The sequence below is a fragment of the Rattus rattus genome, chromosome 10 (genome assembly GCF_011064425.1).
Source record: "Rattus rattus isolate New Zealand chromosome 10, Rrattus_CSIRO_v1, whole genome shotgun sequence".
In the NCBI taxonomy this organism is placed as follows: domain Eukaryota; kingdom Metazoa; phylum Chordata; class Mammalia; order Rodentia; family Muridae; genus Rattus; species Rattus rattus.
Genome location: NC_046163.1, coordinates 321,499 through 333,646, shown reverse-complemented (window position 1 = coordinate 333,646; position 12,148 = coordinate 321,499). Strand labels below are relative to the sequence as shown.

The window sequence follows — 12,148 nt, the reverse complement described above, 5'->3', positions numbered from 1 at the left end:
TTGAACTCACAGAGATCCACCTGCCTCTGCTTCCTGTGTGATGGGATTAAAGATGAACACTATGAATGCCAGGGTTAGGTTTGGGTTTATAAGGAAGGATATGACATTAATCTGTACTTAACCAAGTAAAGTCTGTTCAAGAGGAGGGTCTGAGCAGAAATCAGAAATACACCTTCTACTGTGCTGATTGTTTTATTGGTAATTTCAACATGGAGATGTTAAATTATATGGTTATCAAGAGAGACAGAACAGAGACTACAGGGACAGCTTGGTATGTTAAACCAGGGAAGATAGATTTAACTATGAGCAGAAGTAGAAGGCCCAGAGCAGATATACGGCGGGGCCTTACCTAACTTTGCCTTCATACTGTCCATAGAACAGGTGCTGCCGACTCGTCCACTCAGCCATCACAAACTCCAGGGCAGGCTTCCCAGTTGGTCCTGGGAGGCTACACAGGAACTCCAACAGAGGTTCCAGCTGAGTGTGCACCAGATGAGCAAACACCATGATGAGCGACTAGAAGGGAACAGAAGGTACCTTTTTTAGGAAGAGATTTCATAGACACAGGAAAGAGGGAATGGGCTGGTCAGTCAGGAAACAGACTCTAACGCTGGGCGTGGTGGCACATACCTTTAATCCCAATACTCATGAAGTACAGGCAGACAGATCACTGAGTTTGTGGTTAGCCTGGTCTATACAGAGGCTTCCAGGCTAGCCAGAGTTACACACTGAGACCATCTCAAATAAAACCAAAACCAAAACCAAACTAGAAACAGAGACTGGGGAGAGATGGCTCGGTGGTTAGGGCACTGCTGTTCTTGCTGAGAAGCTGTGCTCGGTTCCTGGAATCCAAACCGGTGGCTCCCAAACATTTCTAACTATAGCTCCGAGAGGCTGGACTCCAGGTACGTGGTGCATATAGATGCATACAAGCAAAACACTTATAATGTAACATAAATCTGTCTATATACAGCAGAGTCCACTCATAGGACAGAACATGGGGCTTTCCTTCTTCATGTCTCTCTAGCCAGAGCAGATCCAATTTTACTTAGCTGTTGCACAAGCACAGGGAGAGAGTAAAACAGCCTGGGACCCACACACTCATTTGACCCCATGCACTAGTGCCCCACTGTCCTTACCTGCATGACACTGAGTGTCTCTGCCTGCTGCATCTTACTGAGGATGGCACGAAGAATCTGATCCAGATTCTCCCCAAGCTCCCGCCCTGCCTTGGAGATGAGGGTGGAGACCAGGCGGCCCACAAAGGCTGCAGTGAACTCTGAGGTTCGTGGGTCAAGGAGCTGGCTCACTACTTGCATCACGTACCATAGTCCATTGTGGCCTTGCTCATCATGCCACTGGGCTACCTGTTCCAGTGTCACTGACACATAGGCCCGCAAGCACTCACCACCATTCTATGGAGACAGAAATGACAAGCAAGATTAGCCACTGGAGAACAGATGCAAGGAGACCCTCAAACTGTTACTGACAGAAGTCTATACCTCCCGGGAGCAACAGGCTTACAGGGCTCGTGTGTCACTAGACACAGGAATTTATTGTCTATAGATAAAGACGGGCACTAACATGATCCTTCTTTTACCCAATTATCTATCTCAAAACTGCTTACTTCTCATTTCAGTGACCAATGACCAAGAAACCTGAGGTTTAGCAGTAAAGATTTACCTTTGGAATTGAAAAACCCTCTTAGATGTAGCCCTAATTAGGAGCATGGAAGGTCTTCATGGGATGAAGATGGACCTCACGCAAATCACCATCTGCCTAGGGATCTCTACTCTGACCAGATCTACTATCTCTTTCCTACAGCCTTTACAAACAGAATAAAGACCCGAGAGTACCAGCGCCCTTCACTTCTCCAGGTCTATCACTCTGTTGACTATCAACTAAATATTCAGAAAGGTCTCAAATCTGGACCTCTATAGAGGCCATCTATAGGCTCTTCCATAGCATCAGTAATCAAATACAGATAGCCAGATGTCTGGTATTCACACTTTTCAAGACCATTAACAGACTTATATTTCAAAAGCATAATCACAGGTCACATTTCCTGTCCTACTATATGGCTATGGGAGGGAAACTGTCTTCTCTCCAGTCTCTGAGTCTCAGATACCTGCATGGTGGCATTATCATCCGTGTGAAGGGTGCACTGTGCCACAGCAGGGAAAGCTTGACAGATGAGGAGCTGGGAAAGGGGAGGCTTTGTATTTCGAACTACTGTAGTCAAGATATCAATGGCTGTCTGAAAAAAGAAAGAAAAGTAAGAATTACTTCTGGGGCGGAAGGCATCCAACAACCAAGACGCTTGCCAGGTATGTGGAGCTCTTAGCTTCACTGAAGCACTTATGATTTCAATAGCCATGGGGGTAGGTGGCATTGACAGGTAGGGTGACACGTGTGTTTATAATCCTGGGGCTGGGGAGGCAGAGGGAGGAGGCTTCCTGGGGCTTCCTGGCTGGTCAGCATACCTTACTTACTTGGCAAGATTCAAGCCAATGAGAAGTCTTGTTTCAAAGGAGGTAGATTGTGCTCTTGAGTATGACCAGAGTTTGTCCTCCTGTCCCCACATGCATATATAGACACACATTGGTAGCAGTGGGGGAAAATGGCACCAGGCATGGTGGAGCATGCCTATAATTCCAGAGTTGGGCAGACAGAGGCAGGCGGCATATTTCTGTGAGTCCAAGGTCAGCCCATATAGCTAGTCCACATAGCGAGACCACGCTAACACCACATACACTTCCTCTCTTACTACCCAGCCCCGCACTCCTCCACCTTTCCAAGACTGGTTTCTTTGTGTAGCCATGGCTGTCATGGACTCACTCGATAGACCAGGCTACCCTCAAACTCAGAGATCTACCTGCCTCTGCCTCTCAAGTGCTGGGATTAAAGGGGTATGCTGCCAAACTCCCCACCCCTTTTTACAAAAACCTTAGGCAGTCAACCACTGTCCTCATGGACAGAGTAGCTCGTATAAAATGCCACTCTGAACCTTCAAGTTCTGACTGATGTCCTGACCACAGGTGGGATCTGTGGGTGGTACCTGCTCTTTCCTTCTCTTACGCACTCACAAACTTGTAATCACTTACCGCACAGAGCCCTGCAGGGATCTTGTCTGCTGGGGCCTGCATTATGCTGACCAGAGTGGGAATCAGCCTCATCTGCATTGGACCTTGGCAGGCTTCAATCTGGGACAGTTCCTTGAAGATGTCCTGAGCCAGCGAGGCGACGACAGGGTCTGAGGTGGACAAGGTAACATGAAACCCATCTACCTCAGGTCAGATGGTGCTTGCTTCTTGCTCTAAGTCTAACATGAGTCAGACATTTCTGCATACAGTAAAACCTCACACACTTGGGAAATGGGAAGTGGAACAGCTACCTACAAGAATCACCTCAAGAACAAGGGATGCTAAGTCTTCAAAAGATACAATACATGTTCTCTTCAGGGCACAGGCTCTTAAGTAGCTACCCCTAAAGTTAAAGGGCTTTTTGGGGTAAAAGTTAAAGGGGCTTTTAGGCTTTTCTTCTGGTGCAAAAAAATTTTTTTTTCTTTTCTTTTTTTCGGAGCTGGGGACCGAATCCAGGGCCTTGCGCTTGCTAGGCAAGTTCTGGCGCAAATTTTAAGGTCTTTGTTTTCCTGAAACCTGGAGTGATAATGAAACCCAATGATAAAAGACTCCAAACCAAAAAGCAAACAAACTTCCCTGCTACTTTGTTAAGAAGAAAGGGGCTGGAGAGATGACTCAGCCCCTGCTCTTCCAGAGGTTCTGAGTTTAAATCCTAGCAACCACACGATGGCTCAGCCATCTGTTATGAGATCTGGTGCCCTCTTCTGGTGTGTGTGAAGACAGCTACAGTGTACTTACATACATAAAGTGAAAAAAGAAAAGAAGAATGTATAATCTTAGAGGAAGAGGAGGAAGAAGAGGAGGAGGAGGAAGAGGAAGAAGAGGAGGAGGAGAAAGCTGGGGGTGGTGGCTCATGTCTTTAATTCCAGCACTTGGGAGGCAGAGGAAGAAGGATCTACATGAGTTTCAGACTTTGAGGCCAGCCTGGTCTACAGAGTGAATTTTAGGTAGGACAGCCAGGGCTACATAAAGAGACCCTGTCTCAAAACAAACAAAAATAATAATAAGATATGAAATTTAAAATACTATTGTCCCCAGCCTCTCACATATTTAAAAAAAATTTTTATTTTTATTTTGTATATGGGTATTTTACCTGCATACATGTCTGTGTACCCACGTGTGTAGTGCCCAAGGAGACCAGAAGAGGGGTGTCCCTTAGAACTGGAGTTGCAGAAGAGTGTGGGCCACCATATGGGTAACTGGAAGAGCGGCCAATGCGCGCCCTTTCCTGCCCCTCTTACACCTTTTCAAGAAGTCGCGCATATTTCTTAGGGAGTAGTCATGACTGACAGGAGGGACTCCTGGGGCCCTACTTGTAGCCAAAGGTTCAGACCTCAGAAAGCAGAGCTCTACAAAGAGATGGAGCTTCTTTCTGGTGTGTGTTCTGAGAAAAGGTCTTATTATATAGCCTTGAATCTGTAATCCTCCAGCCTCAGCCCCTGGCTGAGAGATGGAACTTCATGTTAATCTGCTTTACCCACGGAATAAAAGTACCTCTGTCATGTAGCATGAAAGGATACCTGTAATGCACACTGAAGTGCATGCTAAAAGTAACTATAGCATTGTTTGTAAGAAAAAAATAGGCCACCCTAGCTCTCCATAACAGAATGGGTAAGTAAAGCCATAGATAGCCACTTCACAGACAATGCAGCCCAGCAGAGTGGGAGATCAACAGGCATGCTCTGCAGAACACATGTCAAACAGAAACCAAAACACCCCCAAAGCAAATTAAATAACATGTTTAGTATGGTATCATATTAATAACTAACATTCCTGTATGACTTTTAGCTTCATTTTTTAAAACAGATATCTTTAATATTTTTCTGGTATATTTACTATAAAAACTTAAAATGCTGAAAAGTATTACAGGAAAGAACAGACTGTGTCTCTCCCACCCAGAGACACCTTTGATATTCAATTATTTTCTTCTGGCAGAGCACCTGCCTCACGTGTGCAAGGTTTCTCGGCATGTTTATTTCTTCAGTATCTTCTTCCCCAGTATTGGGATCAAACCCAGGGCCTTGGACATGCTAGGCAAGGGCTTTATCACTGAGCTGCACCCCCTGTCCCAGCATCTCCTTTTCCAATCCATTCTTAGGAAGTCACTTACTTTCCTACTCCATCTGAAGAGCTTTAGATTAGGTAGTTTTGCGTTAGTCGTTTACACTCTATCTTTCCTAGTCCTTATATGAATAAAATCATAGGAACTGGCATTCTAATGCTGCTGTGTCTACAGGAGAACCAGTTCCTTTGTCAACTAGGGATAGCTCCTAAACCCTCCTCATCAACACATATTCCTGGATGGCATACCATTACTGTACTTTAGGAAAATGGCGATGGTGAAGGGGCAGATTTTGCTTTCCACACTTGCTGTGAACTCTGGGTCAACAGTACAAACGATGCACAGGGTCTCCATCACCAGGTTGAGGACCTCGGAGCTGAACTGGGCTGCTAGGTGAATTAGGCCATCCAGGATGCTGGGGAGGAAGGGCTGAAGCACATGCGTACTCTCTGAGACTTTCAGCTGATCACAATAACTAGAGAGAGAGATACATAATTGAGAGTTACTCGTAAGCAGACCCTTCCATTTTTAGCCTTTCCAATCTTATGTGACACATGTATGCATACATAGCTTTATAAAGCTACTTCTTTAGTTAGCTATGTCTTCATATCTTTCTGTAGTATATTACATACATATCAGTGCCTCTACTTTCTTCAAAATTTCTCTTTGCCTGGGACAGAACCCAGGGTCTTGCGCTTGCTAGGCAAGCACTCTACCACTGAGCTAAATCCCCAACCCCTCTCATACATGTTTAAGAAGGTGCTCTAACCGAAGCCACCCAGCTCTCCTATTTGCTATATTCTTTTTTTTTTCTTTTTTTTTTTTTTGGTTCTTTTTTTCGGAGCTGGGGACCGAACCCAGGGCCTCGCGCTTCCTAGGCAAGCGCTCTACCACTGAGCTAAATCCCCAACCTTATTTGCTATATTCTTTAAAATTTCATACAGTCACATCATCACACCCAAATTATTAAGACACTAGTTAAATGCCTTAGGAGTTCTCAGACTACAGCATTAAATCACATCAAGATTTCGGTATAAAACGCTGGCAAGATAGCCGGGCAGTAAGAGTACTTGCCCCCAAACCTGATGAACCAGGCTGGATTGCTAGAGACTGCATGGTGGAAGTTATCCTCCAACGTCCACATGCTGTAGCTCATGACCAACCAGCAGACCTACAAAGCAATCCAGGCTGCAGGGGATCCACAGTGAGACCCTGTCTCAAAATCAAAACACAACCCACCAAAGGCAAAAACACCAAAGGCAGCCTTAAAACATCTTCTCGTTATAATTGCATAATAGGAGACTATTTTTTAATTTCCATGTTACAAATTTTGTGTTTTGAGTGTCAAAATGAGTTTAATTTATATAACAGTCGACGAGACAACTGGTGAGACGGCTCAATGATAAAGGTGCCCGAGGACAAACCTGATGCTCTCGGCTTGATCCCCAGGACCGTTGTGGGAGGAGAGAACTGAATGCCACAAGTTGTTCTTTATGTGCCACAGCAGACACACAAGCCCACACTACCTCCCACCATATACACATAAATGTAACTAAAAAATTACAATAGAATTGTTGGGAGTTGGTCTAGTGCTGCTATCTATTCAAATGCTAAATACTGGCCTGCAAAATCTAGTTGCGTACCCCTCCCCAAGCAGATGCCATATAAACCTTTTCCCCTAAACTTAAAGCTATTGGTTAAACAAAAGTGGCTATAGCCAATTACTAGGGAGAACAGTGGTAGATGGGGTTTCAGTTACCCGGCTGATCCCATGTAGGGTCCAAAATAGGGGAGGGAGGGGAGGAAGGAGGGAGGGACGGAGGGAGGGAGAAGGAAGGAGGAAAAAGAAAACAGAGACAACAGGAGGTCTTCATTAGACTAAATGGGCCAGGAGCACATGGCCGAGTGAAATGTCCCCCTAGAATGAACTGTTGGAGCAGAAATAACTCGTCAGATTCAAACAGCAAGTACTTGGGGAGCTAACTGGAGAATTAACAGTTTAGCATACAGAAAAATAGATTAGTTATTGTGCTAAAGCTGACAAAAAATTCACAGCACTCTGCTTCGATTATTTGGGGGATAGCTGGGTCATATGAAAAACTAATAAAGTTATTAAATTAATATTTAAAATGCCATTCATATAGAATGGCAGTAATATATAGAAAAAAGCATGGTTTCTCTAAACAACACCTGTTAACAGGTACTCAATAACTTTTTTTAAAAGACGGGGTCTCCAGATGTCCTTCAACAGAGGAATGGATACAGAAAATGTGGTACATCTACATAATGTAATATTACTCAGCTATCAAAAACAATGACTTTATGAAATTCATAGGCAAATGGAGGGAACTGGAAAATATCATCCTGAGTGAGGTAACCCAATCACAGAAAAACACACATGGTATGCACTCATTGATAAGTGGATATTAGCCCAAATGCTTGAATTACCCTAGATGCACAGAACACATGAAACTCAAGACGGATGATCAAAATGTGAATGTTTCACTCCTTCTTTAAAAGAGGAACAAGAATACCCATGGCAGGGAATAGGGAGGCAAAGTTTAGAACAGAGGCAGAAGGAACACCCATTCAGAACCTGCCCCACATGTGGCCCATACATATACAGCCACCAAACTAGATAAGATGGATGAAGCAAAGAAGTGCAGGCTGACAGGAACCAGATGTAGATCTCTCCTGAGAGACACAGCCAGAATACAGCAAATACATAAGCGAATGCCAGCAGCAAACCACTGAACTGAGAACGGGACCCCCGTTGAAGGAATCAGAGAAAGGACTGGAAGAGCTTGAAGGGGCTTGAGACCTCATATGAACAACAATGCCAAGCAACCAGAGCTTCCAGGGACTAAGTCACTACCCAAAGACTATACATGGACTGACCCTGGGCTCCAACCTCATAGGTAGCAATGAATAGCCTAGTAAGAGCACCAGTGGAAGGGAAGCCCTTGGTCCTGCCAAGACTGAACCCACAGTGAATGTGATTGTTGAGGGGAGGGCGATAATGGGGGGAGGATGGGGAGGGGAACACCCATAGAAAAGGGGAGGGGAGGAGTTAGGGGGATGTTGGCACGGAAACCGGGAAAGGGAATAACATTCGAAATGTAAATAAGAAATACTCAAGTTAATAAAGGAAAAAAGGAAAAAGAAAAAAAAAGACGGGGTCTCACTATGTATCCTGTGACTGGCCTGGAACTTGCTATGCAGACAAAGCTGGACTTGAACTTACAGAGATCCTCCTGCCTCTGCCTCCACAGCTCAGTGTTGGGCTTAGAGTATGTGTCCCCTTACCCACTCTTGTTTGTTTTTTTGTTTTTTTAAAAGAATTTATTTTATGTATGTGAGTACACTGCAGCTGTCTTCAGAGGCACCAGAAGAGGGCATTGGATCCCATTACAGATGGTTGTGAGCCACCATGTGGTTGCTGGGAATTGAACTCAGGACCTCTGGAAGGGCATCAGTGCTCTTAACCCCTAAGCCATCTCTCCAGCCCTTCTTATTTGTTTTATAGCCAAATGACACGTACTAACTGTAAAACTCCACAACCAGCGAAACCGTGGTTTATGTACGGGCTTGGCTTTGCTGTAGGGTAGACTTGCTTTTTTGCTCAGACCTAACATTTCTTTTTAAATTTATCTTCGGATTCATTTATTTAGTTTTCTGTTTGTTTGTTTTTTTGAGACAGGGTTTCTTGGGGTAGCCCTGGTTGTCCTGGAACTCAAGAGATGTAACTGCCTCTGTCTGTGTTCTGGGGTTAAATGTGAGAGCCACTCCCTGCCTGGCTGGATTTATCTAAGTTTCTATGCATATAAAGTATACATATGCCTGGTGCCCGAAGAGACCAGAGGGTGAGGTATCCTGGAATGGGAGCTATGGGTAGTGTAAGCCACCACATAGTCACTGCTTACTGGCTCTACCAGTGTGTGTGTGTGTGTGTGTGTGTGTGTGTGTGTGTGTGTGTGTGTGTGTGTATGTGTGTGTATGTGTGTGTCTATAAAATCTTACAAATGATCGAAAGTCAAATGACTGACCGCTAAGCTTACTATTTATTGCCAAGTCTACAAGACTTTCTCTACTCTCTGCTTTAGTAATGGTAAAAAATGTTGTACCCTTAGATCTTGCACGTCCTGGTTTTAGACCTTGGCTCCGTCCTTATCGCTTCCTTCTCGCCTTCTACTGATCACTGCAGTAGACCCTCGTCCTTAACCACGACAGCAACTCGTACATGAGCCTCAACTTCTCACCGTGTGTTGTTATAGTTTTCTGAGCTGATCAGAGCCAGGCGCCACCTTAGTGTTCAGAAGTTAGGCCTGGGGTTGGGGCTGGAGGGCCAGAGCGATGGCTCAGGGGTTTAGAGCTCAGGGGTGGCTCTTGCAGAGGACTCAGGTTCAATTCCCAGCACTAACAGCCCGCTCACAGTTTCAGGGGACCTGATGTCTCTGCTGGACTCCCAGTGCACAGACAAAACACCCACACACAGGAAACAAATACACAAACAATAAAAAATAAGTCAGTCATAAATATGACTAGATAAATCTGACACACAAGTATAATTATGCATCAATAAATATCTTGTTTCAGAAATCATTTAAGGTGATTACATTGAAATATAAGCCACTGCATGGAGGAATAAATTAAAGCTGGTACAAAAGATAAAAGCAGGGGCTGGAGAGATGGCTCAGCGGTTAAGAGCACTGACTGCTCTTCCAGAGGTCCTGAGTTCAATTCCCAGCAACCACATGGTGGCTCACAACCATCTGTAATGGGATCCAATGCTCTCTTCTGGTGTGTCTGAAGAAAGTGACAGTGTACTCATATGACTAAAATAAATAAAAATATTAAAAAAAAAAAAAAAGATAAAAGCAAAGGCACCATGACGAACTGAAATGTCACAGTGTTAGAAATTTCAGGGGCTGGAGAGGTTTCAGTGGTTAAAAAGCACAGACTGCTCTTTTTTTTTTTTTTTTTCTGGAGCTGAGGACTGAACCCAGGGCCTTGAGCTTGCTAGGCAAGCGCTCTACCACTAAGCTAAATCCCCAACCCCAGACTGCGCTTTTAAAGGACCTGCATTTTTAGTATCCACTTGGGCAGCTCACAACCACCTGTAAGTCCAGGGCCATCAAAGTTACCCACGCTCCCTTGCACGTACCTGCATACACATTAATTAAATAAAATTAAACTTGGAAACAAAGAACTCTACAGTTTTAGTAATAAGGACATAGGTGGCTAGAAAACCAAATAGGAAATGACTAAATTGAACATTTTGGCCAAGAAGAAAAGATGGCTAAGAATTTTTCATAGGGTAGCTCTTAAACATTTGTTATTTTACTTCTGTGTGTGCGTGCATAAGTGATATATGTATTTGCACATGTGTTTGAGTGCCCATGAAGGACAGAAGAGGGTACTGGATCCCCTGGAGCTGGAGTTACAGGAGGTTATGAACTTGGGGCTGGGACTTAAATTCAGGTCCTCTGCAAAAACAGCAAGCACTCTTAACCACTGGGCCATCTCTCCAACCCAAAGATTTGTTTTTATTAATTGTTATTTAAAACATTTCTATGTTTGTGGGTATGTGTAAGAACGCAGGTGCTTATGGAGACCAGAAGTGCCGAGGCAAGGTCTCTCCCTGAGCTTGGGGCTTGTTTTTTCCTGGAAGATGGAAGTCAGCAAGCCCCAGTGAGTCTCCTGTCTCTCAACTCTCCCAGAGCTGGGGTTACAGAAGTGTCAGGATGGCCAGCTTGTCACAGGGGCTAGGATTTAATGCAGGTCCTCATGACTTACACCAGTGCTTTCAACTGCTCAGCCAGCTCTACAGCCCCTCAGTGGTTTTTTTCTGACTATAAAATTTAAGCTTATTGTAAACAACCACATTTACAACAATAAATGAAATGTCGTTTTTGTTTTTTGTTTTTTAAATCCTATTCTTTCCTGTGAGAATCAATGTAAATAAGTTATGCCTGACAGGTACTATTGTCTAAAATGTCCCAGAAGACAAGAGGCATTTACCTGAGTATTTATAAACTTACAAACTCTTCTCAGTTTGCAACTTTGAACATTCTGTAAAGTCACAGTACAAAGCAGTTCTTGTACCAATAATCTGTTTTTAAATTTATTATCATCCTGATTTTATTCCTGGACCATTTTTTTTAAAAAGTTTTAAGTAATATACACAGGTTTTAATGGTTTTATTCATATTAGTTGGCAAAGGCTTTAAACTTTTTTCTTTAAAATGTTATTGCTGTTATAATTATTTATTTATGTGTACATGTCATGTATGCAGATGTCTGGGTGTTTCAGGTCTCCAGAAGTTGGAGTTACAGGTAGCTGTGACCTGCCCGATGTGGGTGCTAGGAATCAAACTTGGGTCCTCTCTTAAGAGAGAGTTTGTTCTCTTAACTGCTGAGCTACTCTCCAACTCCTGCTTTTAATCTTATACTGACACTTGATATACGAGATGTTTAATGCCTCAGGGACTATCTGATGCACGCATATAAAAATCTAGTTTTCCGAAGGTCAGAAGCAATGCAGGCAAGGTTAACCAGGTTAGGCTCCCTCCTCAGTCATTTAGGAGCTTCTGAAAAGCTGTACTTGGTTTTTCTTAGCACAGGGAAATTTTAAATTCATTCAGAGCCAAAGACTGGCTTTACTAAGATTGCACAGGAAAAGCTGGGTCTTTGTTCGTCAATGCATGCAGGCAGAACAGGTGATTCCTCAACGTTCCCGAAGGATCCCCCCGACCCGCATGCATGGATTCATAGTCGCTATCTCAAATGTTAGGACAGGAACATAAACTTTGTAAATGTCATGCATAGAATTTAATTGAGATGCTTAAATTTGGATCCTAAATATCCTTCAAATAGCAATGATTAGCTAGAGAGAGGGCTCAGCAGTTAGGAACACTTGTTCCTATTGAGGACCTGGGTTCAAT

General features: G+C 43.8%; 1 protein-coding gene across 3 annotated transcripts in view; it reads right to left on the bottom strand.

The window, feature by feature from the left end:
* Ipo9 (importin 9) overlaps positions 1 to 12,148 on the bottom strand; it is a 51,177-nt gene that overhangs the window by 7,031 nt on the left and 31,998 nt on the right. For all 3 annotated transcript variants that reach the window (XM_032915794.1, XM_032915795.1, XM_032915796.1), the window contains 5 exons: positions 5,454 to 5,680; positions 3,105 to 3,253; positions 2,129 to 2,257; positions 1,140 to 1,415; positions 350 to 516 (listed from right to left, as the gene is read on the bottom strand). In XM_032915794.1, coding sequence (XP_032771685.1) covers positions 350 to 516; positions 1,140 to 1,415; positions 2,129 to 2,257; positions 3,105 to 3,253; positions 5,454 to 5,680 — 948 coding nt within the window. The remainder of the gene's footprint in view (positions 1 to 349; positions 517 to 1,139; positions 1,416 to 2,128; positions 2,258 to 3,104; positions 3,254 to 5,453; positions 5,681 to 12,148) is intronic.